The sequence below is a fragment of the Canis lupus genome, chromosome 14 (genome assembly GCF_048164855.1).
Source record: "Canis lupus baileyi chromosome 14, mCanLup2.hap1, whole genome shotgun sequence".
Lineage (NCBI taxonomy): Eukaryota > Metazoa > Chordata > Mammalia > Carnivora > Canidae > Canis > Canis lupus.
In genome coordinates this window covers 44,342,970-44,363,581 of record NC_132851.1, presented here as the reverse complement: position 1 = coordinate 44,363,581, position 20,612 = coordinate 44,342,970, and the positions used below count along the sequence as shown (strand labels likewise).

At 34.0% G+C, this 20,612-nt stretch overlaps 1 protein-coding gene across 3 annotated transcripts in view; it reads left to right on the top strand.

Moving 5' to 3' along the window:
- The window catches only part of GABRG1 (gamma-aminobutyric acid type A receptor subunit gamma1), an 81,196-nt gene that overhangs the window by 42,723 nt on the left and 17,861 nt on the right, over positions 1 to 20,612 (top strand). For all 3 annotated transcript variants that reach the window (XM_072774923.1, XM_072774924.1, XM_072774925.1), the window contains 4 exons: positions 11,012 to 11,232; positions 12,102 to 12,184; positions 15,493 to 15,630; positions 15,755 to 15,907. In XM_072774923.1, the coding sequence (XP_072631024.1) occupies positions 11,012 to 11,232; positions 12,102 to 12,184; positions 15,493 to 15,630; positions 15,755 to 15,907 (595 nt within the window). The remainder of the gene's footprint in view (positions 1 to 11,011; positions 11,233 to 12,101; positions 12,185 to 15,492; positions 15,631 to 15,754; positions 15,908 to 20,612) is intronic.

The window sequence follows — 20,612 nt, the reverse complement described above, 5'->3', positions numbered from 1 at the left end:
TTTTGCTATTATGGAAATTATGACAAATTTCTATAATGGAAATTCTGCAAATTGTGTGCTAAGCCTTGGATTTTCTCATAAGAACACTCAGCTTTGCAATATGCACAATTATATGCAAAGTCCCGAGGTAAACACTGGAAGTCTGTGCTTCTGAAGCAGTACAAACAATGCCATTCTAGCAGCATACTGTCAGTGTCAGAAAATTCATTTTCTGCATTAAGAATATGGACAATGGAAAGAGTCTATAAAGCAGTAATTAATATAAACAATTTAAAACATGAGACATGCGGATTCTCTCTAGATATATCCCTTCCAAATATGTGTTCCATCTTGCTTAGATTGGAAGACTAATTCTAATAGCAAGAAATGTTTTTTTTTTCAGCTTCATTGAGGTACATTTGACAAATAAAAATTGCATATATTGTGTAATATTGGTGTTTTGATACACATACACCTTGTGAATGATCGCCATAATTGAGCTACCTAACATATCCATCACCTCACATAGTTACCTTTTTTTTTTTCTGTGTATGTGTTTGTGGTGAGAGCATTTAAGATCTATCCACTAAACAAATTTCGAGTGTACAAATAGTGAGAAATATATTTTTAATACAGTGCAGCTACAGATGCAGGAATACTTGTCACATTCAGACCACGGAGTAAAGACTCTGACTATCTAGCACTGAACCAATCAATGGCAAATGTTGCACATGCACATGGAACATGGATGGTTCTTTGGTGATAGTGCTTCTCCAGGAAGCAGAGCCCTCACTTGAATAGCAATCATCTGTTGCAGAGAATTCCTTACCTTGCTTTTGATAGTAGCCTGAAGATTATTTCTTTCCACATGTCATGCTGTGTATTTATAGATTCCTCATTTAGAGTGTAACCTCTCACACATTGCAGAGGTAGCAGTATTTGACCTCTCTTTATATGACTCTAGATTATAGACCTGTAACTATCAGCCTAGTTTAGATCATAGACCTATGTAACTGTGAACTAAGCCATGAATTTGTGAGATTTTGGCCTAACTTTTCAGATTAATTCAAATGCATTATAAACACCAGGGACTAAAATATATGTATAGTCCATTTATTCCATAAACAGCTCTGTATTGTCTTTTATATGCCAGATGCTATTTTTAAGAGTTGAGGTTACAAATCTGATTTTGCTTTTTGTTTTATTCATTTGCTTTTTCTTTCTTTCTTTTTTTAGATTCCACATATAAGGGAAATCATATGGTATTTGGCTTTTTTCTGTCTGGCTTATTTCACTTAGAGTACCTTCTAGGTCCATCCATATTGTCACAAATGGCAAGATTTCATCCTATTTATGACTGAGTAACATTCCATAGTGTGTGTGTGTGTTTGTGTGTGAGTGTGTGTGTGTATCTCACACACTCTTTATCCATTCATCTATCAGTGGATCAGTGGATACTTGAGCTGCTTGGCTATTGTAAATAATGCTGCAATAAACATAGGGGTGCATATATCTTTTCAAATTAGTGTTTTTTTTTTTTTGTTTTTTTTTTTGTAAATACCCAGTAGTGAAATTATCGGATCGTGCTGTATTTCTATTTTTAGTTTTTTGAGAAAGCTCTATACTATTTCTATAGTGGCTATACCAATTTACATTCCTACCGATAATGCATAAGGCTTGCCAGACAGGAGGGATCTAGAGATTGGGCAAAATGGGTAAAGGGAAGTGGGGGATATTGTCTTTCAGTTGTGCAATCAATAAGACATAGGAATAAAAGGTACAGTTCAAGGAATATTGTCAATGGTATTGTAATATCATTGAATGGTGACAGAAGGTAAGCTATGCTCACCATTGAGTGGTGAGCAGAGTGTAAGACATAGAGTTGTTGAATGACTATGCTATATGCTTGAAACTAATGCAATATTGTGTGTCAATTATACTCAAATAAAAAATAAAAAAAATAAGAATGCATGCTAAAAAGAAAAAGAGCTCCGTTTATAGGATTGAGTAATCAAATTCCCCTGGCCCTCATGGAGCTTACACACAGCTTGAGAGGCACTATAAAATAAGTAAACATATAACTTATGAAGTGTTAATAATGAAATAAAGAGAAGTGAGGCAAAGCACTTGATAGGAAGGGTCAGGATGGTGGTGAGGCTTTAGTGCATGTAGTAGCCAAAGGAAGCATCACTTATTAGGTGACATTTGAATAGAAATCAACAGTGGTAAAGGAGAAAGTCATGCAGGTACCTAGAGAGTGTTTTCCCAGAAGGAATAGGAGGAGAAGTTTCTTAGATAAGAATGTGCCTGGAACAGCAAGGAGAATAGTAGTGTTTGTAGTAAAATTAAGAAGAGTTAAAAGAGGTAAGAAAAGTTGGTGTAATTAGGGTTTGGATCATCTGGAGCCCTTAATATGCTGAAAGGATACTGTTTTGTTATGTTTTTATATGTTTGTTTTTTTTGTCTGAATGAATATGGGATCAGAGGAGTGGTATGCTATGACTGCATATTTTCAGTGAGACCATTATCCTTCTGAGTGAAGAACAAACTGTAGGAGGTCAATTGTGGAAGCAGGGAAACTAGTTATAAGTAATTGCAATAATCAGGGAAAAAGTTGATGATGGTGAAACAAATGAGAATTTATCGGATTCTGTAAATAATTTGAAAATGGTGATGCCAAGGTATTTTGAAGACCAGATGTGAAGTTTTAGAGAAAAGAGGAATCAAGAATGACTCTGAGATTTTTTTCACAGGAAACTTGGAATGATAAAATTGTCATTTAATGAGATGGAGAAGAGATTTTTTTTTTGAAGGATATTGAAGTTCAAGAGTTCTATTTGAAATTGTAAGGTTGAGGTGTTAGCTATCCAAATGAAAACAGTAAGGAGGGAATTACACATGCATGTTGGGATTGCAGGAGAAGTGTTTGCACTTGGAATATAGCTTTTGCATGCTTCCGGCTATATACGTGATACTTAGTTATGAGATTGGATGAGATCATCTTGGAGGTGAAGAGAAGGGAACTGAGTGTTATTAAACTGGAGCACTGCATTACTTAGGCATGTGAAAGATGCAGGGGAGCTAGCAAAGGGGACCAACAAGGAGTGGCCGCTGAGGTGGGAGAAAAACAAGACTCAACCGGTGTCCCCAGTTTTGAGTGGGTTAAACGTTTCATGAACAAAAACTGATTAACCGACTCAAATTCTGCAAATGAGCTAATATGAATATTTATAGTTTTCCAGAAGCTAGAGAATTTTTATGACTTAGAATCTTGGTATTGGAACTGGCTGTCTCTATACATGAAGAAACTGCCTCAAAAATAAAACAATGTCTATAAAATGTTCATATCTTCCAGAAGAGGCATTGCATGGCTGTGTCTTATAATCTCTGTAAATTGGAATGTTTGCAAAGGCTCTGTTACCCCCTTTTTAAAATGATATGGTGTCTTTCCTTCATTATTATGACCATAAAAATACAGAATACTTACTATGTGTAAAATCACTGTTTGAAGTAATTACATTAAATATCAGCAAGAGCCTTATGTACTAGACTCTGTATTATGCAGATTCAAGAGGAGGAAGTGAGGCATAAAGAGGTGGGAAAATTACTGAAGGCCAACTGAAAATTGTTATATTCAGAATTCAAGGCCCCGAAGTCTTCCCAGTGGTAGTATTCATCTCCAGTTACTACACTAAACTGACCCCCCTCTAAGTGCAGTCGCACCTCATGGACTCAGGTTGGTCCAACTCTCCATCCTGGAAAGAACTTGGGTTTCTCTTGACTATATGTCAGGAGCCTCACTTGGCTGCTTTTTCGCCCGTATCTGTGCTTGATGCAGTGCTATAGTGACTCTGGAATGCCTTTCTTTTGCCTTCCAGATTGCTTTTGTTTCTCGCGTCAGCTCCCTGTGTTGCAGGTGCCACACACTCCATGTGCATATCTGTTCCTCTTTTATATCCACCTCAGAAAAGTGGGGAGACAGTAAATATCCTTTGGATGCCTGTACAATGGGAAATTTCCTAGAATTTTGTCAAGAAATTGTCCTTCCGTGTGATATTTAGGATCAGTTGATCATGATCTTGGTGAAACGTCTCAGGACATGCATAACTGTGGAAGGTTAAGTTCACAACTTTATAAATGTTTAGAGGACCTTACTGTTAAAATTTCAAGATCTGAAGTAATGAATTTCTCATGGTAGACTGATAGAGATACTGCGATGTCTAAGACTTTTCTCATCCTAGCAGTATACGTCCAGCAAGAGGATGGTCTACACCTCCTATTCCCCTATGAATGGTACAGGAAATAGGCAATATTGTATGTTTGATCTCATGCAGTAATCATAGGCAGGTAATATTTTGGAATTTACTTTGCAAATAAGCATATGACTTTCTTTGGGAGTCCTCCAGTTGAAAAATAGAATTCCAAATTTGATTACCTTTATGCAATACCAAAATTGAATCCGGAAGCTTCTTAACAAGGGGATATCGGTATGGGAAAAAAATGGTAATCTATATGTTCTAGAGCATATTTGGTATTTGAAAGGACTAATAAATCTTGTATTTTATCCATATGCATGGATTCTGAATCCACTGACAAATATACATAGAAAACAGGCAAACTTTTCGAATTAGTAATTGAAATGGGGATGTAGAATAGGGTTAGGAATGTGGGACTCATGGCTTTGCCAGCACTTCCTGTGCACCTTCCCCAAAACAGCTTTCCATGAAGACTTTGAGAAAGTTTATTCAGATAAAGTTCAGAGTTCAGAGAATGAGAAAGAGACAGGAAATTATTAAGAAATGATATATTACATTTAGCCAATTGAGAACTATGGAACAGATAGAGTGAGCAGGACATGGGACCAAATGAAGAGTATAGATTTACATAAAAACATCAGCTGGAGAAATATGATTCTTCTTCCTACAAAAATTAGTCATTTTAATTCGTTTAGCAAATACACCCCTGCATAATTTTTGCTAAGGCTTCCTGAATCGATGAATGGCCATTCCTACTGTTACAGCTCTGCAGTGAAAGGTCTATTTTGTGTGTCTACTTGGCTGAGCTATGGTACCCAGGTATTTGTCTAGATGTAGCTGTGAATATATATATATATATATATATATATATATATATATATATATATTCTTTATTTTATTTTATTTTTAAATTTATTTTTTATTGGTGTTCAATTTACCAACATACAGAATAACCCCCAGTGCCCGTCACCCATTCACTCCCACCCCCCGCCCTCCTCCCCTTCTACCACCCCTAGTTCGTTTCCCAGAGTTAGCAGTCTTTACGTTCTGTCTCCCTTTCTGATATTTACCACACATTTCTTCTCCCTTCCCTTATATTCCCTTTCACTATTATTTATATTCCCCAAATGAATGAGACCATATAATGTTTGTCCTTCTCTGATTGACTTACTTCACTCAGCATAATACCCTCCAGTTCCATCCATGTTGAAGCAAATGGTGGGTATTTGTCATTTCTAATAGCTGAGTAATATTCCATTGTATACATAAACCACATCTGTTTTATCCACTCATCTTTCAATGGACACCGAGGCTCCTTCCACAGCTTGGCTATATTTTTTTTTAGATGTGAGATTAGTAGACTTTGGGTAAATCAGTTCACCCCTTATACTGTGGATGGGCTTCATTCAATCAGACAAGGCTTTACAAGAAAAGACTGAGGTCCCTCGAGGAAGAAGAGATTTTGCCACTTGACTGGCCTCCTACTCAAGACTGAAGAAGCATCAGCTCTTCTCTGGCTCTTCAGTCTCCTGGCCTGCCCTGCAAGTTTTTGGCTTTGAAGTCCCTACAATTTCCTGTGTCAACACCTTAAGATAAATCTATTCTGTCTCTCTGTCCATCCATCCATCCATCCATCCATCCATCCATCCATCCACCCATCTATCCATCCACCCATCCACCCATCTGCTCATTTACCCATCCATCCATCTTATGACCTGTTTCTCTGGAGAACCTTGACTAATATAGATTTTCACAGAACAAATTTTCGGTTGCTTATTATATACTTCCAGAATCTACCTTCTCCAGTATATAATACACTTTTTAAGGACTGGGATTTTTAAAATTTGTATCCTTTGTAGTGTTTAGCTGTCTGTGATTATATAAAGCTTGATGTTTTACTCTTTGAAATTGTAAATTGAATATTATAGAATAAATATCTAGTAGGAAATGTCTGATTAAGTATGATGCATAAAATTAACACATTAAGTAATAGGATTTTTAGTTTAGAATATTCAGTTCAGCAGTACATGGGGTGGAGCTGGGTCTAAGTCCCAGAGTCAGTTACTGGTAATTGGTAATTTTAGATAATTGTTGTCAAAAACTCTTCCACGTGTAGAATTTTCTGTATATCTGAGGAATGCACATACCCTGATGGACAGAAAATACATGACTTTTTTCTGTTATATATGACTTACATTCTTTTTTTCTTATTATGCCCTGCATTTTACTACCTCTTTACTTCCTCCCCACTTTTATTATTTGAATTTCACATATCTGAATTTTTTTTAAGGGAAAGCATTTTTTTTAAATTTTTATTTATTTATGATAGTCACAGAGAGAGAGAGAGAGAGGCAGAGACATAGGCAGAGGGAGAAGCAGGCTCCATGCACCGGGAGCCCGACGTGGGATTCGATCCCGGGATCGCGCCTTGGGCCAAAGACAGGTGCCAAACCGCTGCACCACCCAAGGATCCCTCACATATCTGAATTTCATATATCCTTCTGGGTTCAGATTAAATACAACTTCTGTCATAAAGTCTTCCTTAAGTTTACCTACCTGAAAATAACGTCGACTATTTCCATGTCTTTTTAACTGTACCTTTCCCAAGTTTTATTAATGTCCAATTTTTATTTTATGTTAGTATATTCATAACAGGAAGGATCCATTTTCATCTTTGTCAACCCAGAACAACATAGAAGTAACTTAAACACTGAAAAATATTTGTTAAAAAGTTAAATGATGCATGCACTTTTAGAGACCTAAAAGTAAGAAGACAAAAGTTTGGTAACTGAACCCAAGATTAATGTCTACTTCTTAAATATCTCTTAGTGTATTTCTGGATGACTTCAATGATTTATCCTGACATATCCTCTCTGTTCCTTATCTCTTTTTCTATTTTTCAAATAGAATAACACCAAGTTTTTACTTAACCCTATCATGATAGTATCAAGAATGGGTGCTTTTATAATAACTGTGCAAGGTGGAGCAGCTACCTCTGAACTTCTACCATGAGAGCTATCTGTACTGGGGGTTAGTTGTGCCTGTACCCTTTCTCTGCATGAACATAACCTTAGTATCTCATGTCCTGTCAAGCATTCTGTGGCCCAGCATACTAGTTGGCCATGAGAATAGCTAGTTGGCCATGGGAATAGCTAGTTGGCCATGGGAGTAGCTAGTTTAGGGAGAGATTAATGGCAGGGTGTGAGGGCCTGATCTGGATCAGAGTTCATGATGAAATGATGCACCTACATTAATTACTTAGGTCTGCATTTTGGGTGAAGTTTCTTCCATTAGTAGAAAGAGGATAATATTGAATTAACTAGTTCTTTTAAGCGTGAGACACAGTCCATCATTGCTTGTCTGACCATGTAGTAAAAAGACTATGGGACGCACACTTCCATCAGCTACATTTTTATTTGATTGAGTTAGAAATCAAGATGACTCACTTCTTCACCTTCATTCACTAATGCTCTTTTCTCAGCCAATTTGCAAGAAAACAAAGTGAGTGTCACGATGAACACTGAATTTCAAATGTTAAATGCACTGTTCTTATTTCAAAATGCTTATTCTAGAAGCTATTGTACTTGTTCTGAGTGAATGGACATTCCTTCTCATGTTTCTTTTGCTTGTTTTTCATGCAGATAATGCTAACCTCTAAATAAGAACATGAAGAGCGATAACACAGTTTGATCATTTTCTGGAAGTTATACTAACAACATGAGTAAATGAAATTGGATTTTCGATTACATATAAAATAGCACAAACTTTAATGACCCTCTTATCTCAGTGAAGCACTTATTAAGGATTAGCAATTTAAAAGAGCATGGAAGTATTAACATCTGCAAAACATTTAGGAAGATCGGATTATCAAGACACATGCTATGTATCTTTCTCTTCTTGGTCCTAGATTGAGGGAATAATTGTGAGTAGAAAATGTTCCCATTTCCCCCCAAGACTCTGCCTAGAGAGTTTACTCTTTAGAAATCATGATTCTTTCAATGGAGATTAGCGATTGTATCAACAGGTATTCCAGAGAAGATCCGGTCAGCTGCTAAGCAGGATTCACAGCTGCTGGCTACATCCCATCCCCATACATGTTAGTTCTCTCTCAAGGGCTCCCTTTGTTACCCTATTAGTTAGGAATATGTCAGCCCAGTATACCTATCCGGTAGCATGATGTTCTTTACCAACCAACATTGGATCTTTGCCGAGCCAGAATCCTGGCAGATGTGTAAGCCTTATCCTTTATCGTAAGCAGTTTCTACAGTTTGAGGCCATACAGAGGTACAGAGCATTTTTGCCACATAATGTTATTAAATACTCTCTTTAGGATCCACCGTAAAATGAGTATGAGCCTTCCTTCTATTTGCATTTACTATTAAAACCAGAAACCATGTCATTAACACAGGTTGCACTGTTAGACTCTGAATGGTTAGTTGTGTTGGTTGAAGAGGTTGTTTAGATAAATCATAATTTATTACAAAGAAAAGACATCTGCCTGAGAAGTTGGAGGTCAGAATAGGGGTTAAAGATAACTATTATAAAAGCTGTCTGAGGATTTTCCACAAGATTCAGGGAGAAAGTGGTATTTTACATGAGGGTCCACTGGCCCCACCTAAATGCATGTCCACTCCATTAATATCACTTAATAAGATGATGAAGCATCTAAAGAACAAATACACTTCAATATTATGTATTATGACATGTGTTTTGCATTATGGCTCAGCTTGAGTTATGAACAAACAGTACGTCAGCAAGTTTGTGGCTATCGAATGTATAAAGCTTACCTGGTTGCAAAAGTACCTTCAGCCTGTGTTCCATGGCACAGTTTGATTCCGTACCATTCCATACTAAGTTGGAAAAAATAAATTTTAGTCATCTCTCTCTCTCTCTCTCTCTCTCTCTCAATCTTGGCAACCTTATGGCAGTCAAGACTATGTCAGGAGAGGATCATGGTGCAAGTGTTTTTGTGCTTAAGGACTTCATGTCTTCACATCCATGCAAAACACACAGTAGATGCTAAATATATTGGTAGATTATCGAATGATCACGTATTACAATATGGACAAATTATTCATAGTGACTTATCTATATTTCTTAATCCCTTTATAAAGCACATGTCATATGCAACTGCATAATGTCTAGGCCCTTGTTGGATTTTAAATAATTGCTAATATGTTTGTGCTTTTCCCGAATTGGAACACTATTCACCCAAAATAGGTAAGATGATGGTGTTAAAGGGTACAAACTTGTAATAAGTATTTTCTACTTGTAAGCAGCAAATAAGCCATAGAAATCTAATGTACAGTATAATGAGTATAGACAATAATGTACCATCATTTATGTAATATAAATATTGCTACAGTGCCAATCATATTACGGTTTATAAATGTATCAAAGTAACTTTATGTATGTTGTATGCCGTACACCTTAAAATTACATAATTTATTCAATAAATAAAGGGTAAAAAAATACGAAATACCTAAAAGAAGGCTTTCCTTCCTAATCCATATTCCTTCTTTATTTCCTCTATATACTAGCCATGAAACTAGGATTTGATACAACTTTCCTATGAACAAATTGACTTTAGTCTGTTTATTTATTATTCTCCTTACCTTTTTTTCAGATTTTCATTCATTTCTCAAACTCTAAACTAATATGTCCATCCAGGTAAATTGGCCAATTGCTGGCACTCTATCAGGCGTGAGCAACCGATATTTCCCACCACAAGTAACTCACATAATACTGCATATTTTTCAATTTACTCTTTTCTTTTTCTTTTAATATGAAAGTTTTACACACACGTGCCTATGATCACCTTCCTCAATAGCATTGACGATTACTGCATTCTTCTTCATTAATTTTTATTAAATCAATCTTAATGCCTATACTTTGGCAGGCATTTTTTTCAGGATACAATCACTTCCTTGAGGGTTCTCTCTCAACCATGCAATGCTTGCTGATAACGGGCCCAGCCTGTGCTCTCATATTTGCACCCATCGGGCTCCACTAGGACCACCATTATATGAGGTGGTTGTGGATGTGGATTTGGGATTCAGCCTGTGGTGGCTCAGTCTCCTTATCAACTGCCTAATTACCTCTGTGATGGGGGAGAATTATTTTACTTCTGCATTGCTTAGGACATGTGACTTAAAAATAAAGATTGTAGCAGTAATATTTCACACGGTTGCAGTAAGGATTTAATGACAGGATACATGCAAAACTCAACATAGTGCTTGGCATGTTATATGCACTTCATGGGGGGATGTGCATGTGTGTGATTGCTTCAAAACATTTGAAAACAGTGGAGCTAAGTAATTGTAATTAATTTTTTGGACAAAAGACATAATATAAGGCTCTTCATATAACTTGATGAGTATTTGCATCTTGATTTTGTGCTTGTTTGTGATTTTTTTTAACTTCAGCTCTGTATAAATATCACAAAAATTAATTGTTAACATTAAGATACTCTGCTTTTATATTGAATGACTATATCCTATGTATTATAAAATCTCGAGTAAAATATACAGAACAATTATAAAGCCACACTGGGAAGCAGTTATTACTAGAAATTTTGGGTTTTGTTTTGTATGACATAGGTAACCATTTAAAGAAGAAGGTTAAGATAATGGCATACTCTTTTTAATTTGAGAAGACCGAGTTTGGTGCTATTTACTTACAGAAACTTTATAATGTAAAAATTTAAACATCTGAAGAAAACATCTAAAATAGTGACTTTACTATTATAGGTTGTTAACCTTCTTTTTATTTTTCAGGAATACACAATAGATATAATTTTTGCCCAAACCTGGTTTGACAGTCGTTTAAAATTCAACAGTACCATGAAAGTGCTTATGCTTAACAGTAATATGGTAGGAAAAATTTGGATTCCTGACACTTTCTTCCGAAACTCAAGAAAATCTGATGCACATTGGATAACAACTCCTAACCGTCTGCTTCGAATTTGGAATGATGGACGAGTTCTATATACTCTAAGGTAATACTATTTTTTAAAAGATAGGTGCTCTTATTTATTTTCCGTACTAATACTTGATCAACTTACAAATTTTCTTTTTTCAGTTTTACAAAGGCAGAAATATGGAGTTCCTTTCATCCACTAAAATCTAAAATGGTGGAATATTTTGGAAGCTTTTTTTTTTTTTTTTTTTTAAGCTCAGAGTAACTAGTGTATGGAAGGGACTAAATGCAAAGAAGAAAAACCTCTTGATAGCTGCCTCCTCTGAAGCATAAGAGGATGTGGTGTGAGCATGATGTTTTCTAACTTATAAACCTGTGATGCAAATGGTTTACTTAGATTTTCTCTAGGAGCCTGTCCTGCTCTAAAATTTTCAATAATGTAGTAAAACATCCTCAAGAAAGCATTAAACAAAGGTTGATGTATATGATATTCAAGTTTATTTAATTCATTGTCTTGAACATTAAATCCTAACATATCTTATTAAGAATCATCCTTCATGAAAAGAAGTTCATGAAAATTTAAGAGAAAACAATCACCGTGCTTAACCGTGTATATTGTTAATTCTATACATGTGCAATGTCTGTTGTGGTCTTGAAGTATAAATTTCTTACCTTGAAAAGAAATTAAACTGAAATGTACAGGATGGTAGCTTAGTTGGCTGGAGAGGAGAATATTAGAATATTACAATATTCTATTATAATATTACAATATTGTAAATATTATGATATTACCACTTTTAAAACTTTGAGAGGTTGCAATTATTATTATTTTCTAATAGATCACAGTCTACTATGGTAGGCCAAAATCATTCCTGAAAATTAGACAAGGGATTTTTAATGATTGAAATTATATCTTATTATTTAATATTTATTTTTTCATTTAAACAGATTGACAATTAATGCGGAATGTTATCTTCAGCTTCATAACTTTCCTATGGATGAACATTCCTGTCCACTGGAATTTTCAAGCTGTAAGTAACAAGATATGTGATAATTTCATAGAATTTTAGCCTCTGACTCTGTTTATTTAAAAATGTAAAGTAAAATGAGATAAAATATGATTTATATAATTTTAATAAGTGTGGATTATGTTTATCTCTCAGATAAAATAATTACAAATGATGTATTTGTTTCTTGCTTTTAAATTAAAATTGACAATAAATGCATATAGTAAATGTATATTTTTAATTATATCATTCCTTACAAATTTTGGCTTAATCCAAGTGCCTTTTTCCTATTTTGATTAAGTAAAGTAGTCCTGAAGATAGGTTTCTGTTCAAATGTTTTAACAGTGCCATGAATAAAATATTGCTTCAAATTTTGTTCATCTCCCTGAGGCAAGGTTTAACTTTATTACATTGGGTTTTAAAATATGTTTCAAAGATTGGTTTGGTGAATAATATTTACTACATGAATAGCAAATCTTTGAGAAGACTTTAATGAGTTGGAAAAGCCAAGGTAGAAATAAGCTTATTTTATTCAAAAGAAAGACTGAAACACAGAGAAATGATTAAAGCTAAATATTTTGAATATAAAAAGTATTTTGTTTCAAGAAAATAATTATTACCTTTCTATATGAATATCAATTTAATTCATATTTACTAACATGTTCACATAGATTTTTATAAAAATGTTTTTCTAGATAACAGATAATTGAGCAAGTCTTAAGAAAACATGTAAAATGAGTTTTAAAAATGTTTTTGCCTATATACACAAACTGTCTAATGCTATTTTCTTTCTATTGAAATTTGAGTATCTTAGATATCAAATTCTAAAGTCTATTCACTGTAAATTTTATGTATTCACAAGTATCCTGCTTCTTCACTTACAAAATCCCCAAATATCTCTTGTTGCTTTTATTGATGATTTTCTTGACTTTTCTTACTGATTTTTATCTCATTAAAATGTCCTTTCAAATTTATAATTTATCTACTGGTTTAATTTTCTAACATTAACTTTTCAATGAATAAAACACCCAAATCATAACAAAGACTTGATTAATCCAAGCACTCAATGAATAGTTGATATGCAAATATTTGAAAATGTAGCAATTATTGTACTTGCCTTTAGACACTGACTTAATTCTTTGTGTGAGAATTAAGAGAATTTATCTCTTTGGCTTTGATTGTCCTTGGTATAAATTGATAATCTATCTCTGTGAAAGCAATTGGTTATTACTGACATAAACATAATAATCATAGCTAACTTTTTAAAGTATTTACATGGATCCAGCAGGGAATTAAGGTTTCTATACTTGATATTTCACAACAAATATATCCAAAAGATTTCAATATATCCCCTTTTTAAAAGTCAATATCATGAAATTTAGAGTAGTTAAGTAATAAGCTCACTATTTTTATTTGTGCCCACATTCCTATGTACTATGATTATATTGCATTGATAATAATTTAAAAAATACAAAATATGGAAAAGTAGGATGATTAGAGCCCTATAGAAGAGGAAAGGAGACATGAAAAAAAAAAGAGAGAAGACATGCTTAAATAGGTTAGTGGAGAGATGGCAGCTATTTCATTGAATGGCTGATGAGGACATCCTGGTACAAAATGATATGTTTTGGAAATTTTAAAAGTTATTGGTAAATTCTGTTCCTATAACGTGGTAGACCAATTCTTCCATTGAAAATAATTTAAGACATCATGTTATTAAAAATCTTCTCATAAACATGTGAGTGAAATCACTAGGAAGGAAGTGAAGCATAAAAAATGAAGCCAGAAAGGAAGTTTATAATCTGTTTTAACCTGAGGACATTTGCCAAACAAGGTAAATTTGAGCTTTGACTTTGACAGCGTTGTGGATTATGTTCTAATAGAACATAATTTCCACATACAGCTGGGTTACAAAGGCTGGACGCTTAGGATAAGATGAAGAAGCACCCCCCACGCCCATACATGCGCACACACACACACACACACACAACCACTAAAGTCTAAAAGAAAAGTTGCCTCTGCAATCAGCATACCAAGATGAAATAACTCCTTGAGAGGATATAATTACAACCCTACCTTCACACGAATTTGCAGCTTAAATTTCCTTCACTTGATTACTCTGAAAAGCCCTTGCTCCATCCTAAGTAACTTCCAAGATGAAAAAAAAAAAAAAAACAAAAACATTTTCAACACAAATAATTAACAAAGATGTAGTATTCAGAATATATAACTATTCAGACCGAAAAAGAGAGAGAGTGAGAGAGAGAGAGAGAGAGAAAGGGAGAGAGGGAGGGAATCCAATTAAAGAATAGGTGATGAACAAAGCAGTTTTCCAAAGGAGAAATCTAAGAATCTAATAAATATATGAAAAAGTTACTACGTTTCATTTGTAATCAGGAATATGTGAAATAAAATACACTTACATACCAGTAAAAATAGGCCGTCCACATCAAGTTAAATGAGAATATGGATCCAAGGATACTTTCACACTCTGGCTGGCAAGAGAATGTATTGGTATACTTTGAATTTATTGTATACTCTTTATGAAAGAAGATTGGCCCTGTCTCATAAAGTAGAAATTACATGCAATCCACGACCTCAGCTACCCCATACCTAGGTATATATCCCAGAGAAACCTGCATATATGTATTTTGCGAGGCACGTATTGTCATGTTACTAGTAGCAATGTTATGATAGCTGACAAGAAATGTTATTGGTGTCTACAACAGTAAAATGGATAAATTTCAGCACGTCTTTACAATGGAACACATTTACTAAAGCTACATACATTAGCATGAATGACTATTGCAAATGTCATAGTGAAAGAAGTAAAATATTTTATTTCATAATGTATATTACATTACATATTATTTTATTAATATAATATATATATAATATAATAAGATTAGTAATGTTTCTAGTATGGCAATAATCAAGTAAAATTAAAAAAGAACCTAAATTTTGCTATATGTTTCAGATATGCATATCAGAAAATCTATAACAAAAACAGAAGATTATTGTAGAAATCAAGTCAGTGGTTACCTCTGGTTATGAGAGTGTATACTAGATTGGGGTGGACACCAGCATGATTTTATTTTTTTATTTAAGTGCAGTTTCATGGATTATCATTATTTAATCACTATGGGATTGACTTTAAACTATGCATTTTTATATAGTGTATACACATATTTTATGTTATATTTCCTGTGTTTGATATATCCTATGACACAACAATGCATTTCAAAGAACTTGTCTTTGAATAATGTTGGTATTGAACAGTAACAGATTTAGATCTTGCTAATCTATATATTTTTATTTTAACTTTTACCTAGATGGGTACCCTAAAAATGAAATTGAGTATAAGTGGAAAAAACCTTCTGTTGAAGTGGCTGATCCTAAATACTGGAGATTATATCAGTTTGCATTTGTAGGGTTACGGAACTCGACTGAAATTTCTCACACAATCTCTGGTAAGAAGGAAACAAACACCAATCAGTGAATGATGCTAACACCAGATGACTTTGTATTTAAATTTATAAGTTGGAATCTGTACTTTTATATATTTAATAGCAAAAATAATTTTTTTTCTTCCAGGAGATTATATTATCATGACAATTTTTTTTGACCTGAGCAGACGAATGGGATATTTCACTATTCAAACCTACATCCCATGTATTTTGACAGTTGTACTTTCTTGGGTGTCTTTTTGGATCAATAAAGATGCTGTACCTGCAAGAACATCACTTGGTATGATATGAATATTATGCTATAATATCATGAGACTGTTGAAATAATGTGAAGAAAGTTTAGAGTTGAACATATTAGAATACTCCTTTACATTACGATCAAGTAAAATTTTAAAAATATTCTAGTGCAATATTTGAAATGAGTATATGAAAAACAAGTAAGAAATAGAATCACAAAGAATTTAAAACTTCAGAATTTTTTAAGAATATTTCCTGCTAATGGATTTCAAAGAGAAAAAACATAAATACTCAGCAAGAATTAATAAGCAAAACCACACACAATACCTGAATCTCAATTTGGTCTATATTTTTAATCACTTCTCATCAAGGTTTTATATTATTTTTTAGCTGAATCACTGATAGCCAGCTTTTATTGACCGATGTGTGTTTAGAAGGCTTTGAAAGCTCCTGTTCTTACAATGGTGCTAATCAACAGTGAACTTTTCAGAAGGGCAAGTCACTGAAAGGGACAAGAAACTTCTGGGCTTCTGTAATCTATAGAATGTGTAATTAGTCTGAATATTTTGAGAGTTGCCTGTACAATAGCACTGATTAAAAGGGTAATTTGTAATTCATACTTGAAAAAATAGACTTTTGGTTTCTTTCTTCAGCAATCAATTGCAATAGTCAAAATCATATAAGAACATATGTCTAATTACTGTACATTTGTTTAAAAGAAAATAACGTCCATTTATGTATTGATATACAAAGACAACTTATTGATCAATTCCATTCCCAAGAGCAGTGATATGAAGCACACTACTGATAATTGTATCTTAAAAAATAAAAAGTAGGCACAATCTGTTTTCAACAATGAGGTTTTCATGTGGTTTCTATGATAGCTGGTGAATAATTCCATGTAATAAATGCAGTAAAATGCAAATCACATAAAAGTGGCAAGATAAAGCCTGAGGAACCCCGCTCTGTACTTGAAACTGCAGTCCCCATGGGAGTATAAAGAGAAGCGTAGATATAGCCAGTGAATAAAATGTACTAACACCTGAGTTTTGTTTCCTATTTAAACTATTATTATTATTTCAAGTTATTTTATGATCTGAAGTAAATAAATTATTTCAGATTCTTTGTATCCTACCATGAGTATTACTTAAATATTCTATTCTGTTTTTAAACATTATTCTCATATTTCTTCCCAAAGAAAATCTGAATGGATTATTTCTCCCATTCTATTTGTATGAAGCCAAAAGCCATGCCGTAGTGTCATGAAAGAAGATAGCCAATTGTGAAATTGTGTTGTTACGTGAATTCATATTTTTTAATATTAGCATACCAACTCTAAAGATAAGCCATAGCCATATCTAATTTGAAGAATATCTTTTATATTAATTGTGGGTCATATGTATTTGGAGCTCAAGATATTTGTTAAACAAGTATATGCACATAAATACACACACATTTACATGAATTCATATTTTTAATATTAGCATACCAACTATAAAGATAAGCCATAGCCATATCTAACTTGAAGAATATCTTTTATATTAATTGTGGGCCATATATATTTGGAGCTCAAGATATTTTTTAAACAAGTATATGCACATAAATACACACACACATGCACATATATATTATATATATATATATATACACACACACATTATATAAGAACATAAGCAGCTCCTTATATGGCTTTCAAATTTACAGTCCCTAAAAGAATATAAAACTAACCAGTTGAGAGCTGACATGGCAATGGGATTGGGATATTAGGGTAGGGAATGCAATAAGCATTGAAAGCATAAAGAATGCTAATATACAAATAAAATATTTTATAACTAAGCTTTGAAACCTAAAATAAAATGAAATTACAGTGAAGAATACATTTGGAACCTAAAACACTATTCAAATAAATTATTTCATTTTCAAAAAAACCCACATGCATCCATCCATCCATCCATATATGTCATTGAAGAGCAATTTCCTGAGCTTATTTATTCCACATTGTGTTCTAGCAAACATCTACTAAATGTTTTTTTTATGAACTAAGCAGTGTTCTAAGTGCTTCGGTGTTAACAGTAGCTATAAAATCCTTATGTTCCTGGCATTTATGTTTTGGTGGGGTGTAGTGTACAGGTAATGTACAAATATAAAGAGTATATAACATCGGTGAGAAATAAAGGCTATGAAGAGAGAGCAAAAGAAATGATAAGAGAATGACAGAGGGTGTGGGTAGATAGGATGTTTGGTATTTTATCCTATGGACTCGGGCTTCGCCTCTTAGAGGAATAGCAGAGACCCAGTGAAGCATGGGAGCTAGGCTGGTGGATATCTGGTAGAAAGGCAGGCCAGGCATGGAGAACCACCAGGTCCTAAGGGAGGTGGGGGATCTTCCTCTCCATCATGTTTGAAGGTCAGAAAAAAAACCTTTATTATGGCTAGAACTGACTGAGAAGTGATGGAAAATGAGATTGGAGATGTGGCTAGTAGTCAGATCATGTAGGTTTTGGTGAGTCATTTTATGGGCTTTGGATTTTATTCTTCATGTGATGTAGAAGATTTTACTGCAGCCATTGATATTGAAATCAAAACACACATGGTCTTTTTTTGTCAATTGGGATATAAGTATGGAAGCTAGGATTATGTTCGGAAATTTCCCTTTGCCTGAGTACAGTAATGTTGGGATTTAATAAGTTACCAGGGGGAAAAAATGTGTAAAGTGAGGAAGATGAAAGATCTGTTTATTCATGGAAATCATTTAGCACTTGCCCTACACCTAGCCTTTACAGTTTTGGCTTAAAAATAATTGTAATTTTTAAGCCAAAAGTAATTTGGCTTAAAAATAATTCCTGAGCAAAAAATTGTCAGGGATAATAGGAGAAAAAAAGAAATCTGTCATCATCTTTGGATATTTTAATGTCATTCCTCACTCATTGATAGAACAAGTGCATGAAAGAAAACCAATGAAGATCTAGAAAGCCAATGAAGATCTAGAAAATCCAAATGAAATTATCAACTACTTGGCTTGATTGCTATTTTAGAGGAGTACACCTCACTACAGGATGTATTTTCAATACATACAAAATACAAAATACATACATTTCAATACATACAAAATACAAAATACAGCTGTATTTTCAAGTACATATGGAGCATTAACACAGATCTCAATAAAATTCAAAAGACCAAAATTTTCTAGACTATATTTTCTGACCAAAATGGAAATGAATTATGAATAAATAGAAATAGGGGCACCTGGGTGGCTCAGTTGGGTAAATGTCTAACTCTTGATTTTTGGCTCAGGTCATAATCTTAAGACTATGGGCCCAGCCCCATACCGGGCTCCACGAGGGGCCTGCTTGAGACTTTCTCTCTGCCTCTCCCTCAGTCTCTATCTCCCTCCCCCTTTCTAAAAAAATTTTTTTTTAAAGAATTAATATAAATAATATAGGTAATAATATCTTCACCTATTTGGAAATTTTAAAATGACCTTTTAGATAACCCTTGGGTCAAAAATGGAAATTAGAAAATATTTCAAACTGAATTTTAATTAGAATTTAACATATAAATATTTATGAGATGCAACTAAAGCATTGCTTAGAGGGGAAATTAGAGCTTTGTGATGCTGCTATTAGAAAGAAGGAGATAAAATCAATATTTTAAGTACCTACCTTAAGAGCTAATAAATAAATACCTTATGTATAAATTTATTATAAGTACTAAGCAAGATATTACTGTGTCAGTTTTTTAGTTGAAAGGCACAGAGGAGTTAAGAAACTCCTGAAGGTCACAGAGCAAACAGAAGAGTCAGAATTTGAACTTAAATTTGCCATCGTGACTCCCAATCCATCATACCTCTGTCATCTTCACTTTTTTTTTTTTCAATCCTAAGTGATGTTAAAAGTAGAAAAGATGGGTGTGTAAGAGGAATTATCAGGGCATGACTCAAAAGAAATATTTCTTTTTTTTTTTTAAAGATTTTATTTATTTATTCACGAGAGACACAGGGAGAGAGAGAGGCAGAGACACAGGCAGAGGGAGACGCAGGCTCCATGTAGGGAACCTGACGTGGGATTCGGTCCTGGGACTCCAGGATCACGCCCTGGGCCAAAGGCGACACTAAACCCCTGAGCCACCCATGCTGCCCAAGAAATATTTCTTACTATTTCAAAGAGACCCTATTTTTTTCATCACAGATGTTGCCACTATATAAGTAATTGGCCAAATTAAAAAGAATTTGGCATTATAGTAAGCACTCTTTGGAGAGTATGCAGTTCCACTCATGGGGCCATATCTGGTGGACACAGAATGAGAATTATAGCAGCGTATGTAAGGAGGGATATGGGACGTACAGTGGTGAGTTCGGGGTTCAGCAGTGGTAAGAACCACAACAAAGCCAAGACTAAAGAGAAAGAGACATGCGCAGAGATGCATACACAGGGCTGAGGCCCAGGGAGAAAAAATAAATAAAAAATGAAAATACCCAATTTTATATGCTGAATTCTTTAAAATATGAAGGTTTTCTCTGTGCCTAAGTATTCTATGGGCATATTCTTGCCCATAATTTTTTGCTTAAACTTTGAGATGAAAAAAAAAATTAGCTTGAATTCAAGTTATTATATAAGAAAAACACTTGTACTAGTTTGGATCCACTTTAACCGTGTGTGGCATAAAACACACCGAAAATCACTGTAGCTTCAATTAGGTAGGAGAGTATTTGCTCTTCATGTGAGAAGCCCAGGGGTTGCAGTCTG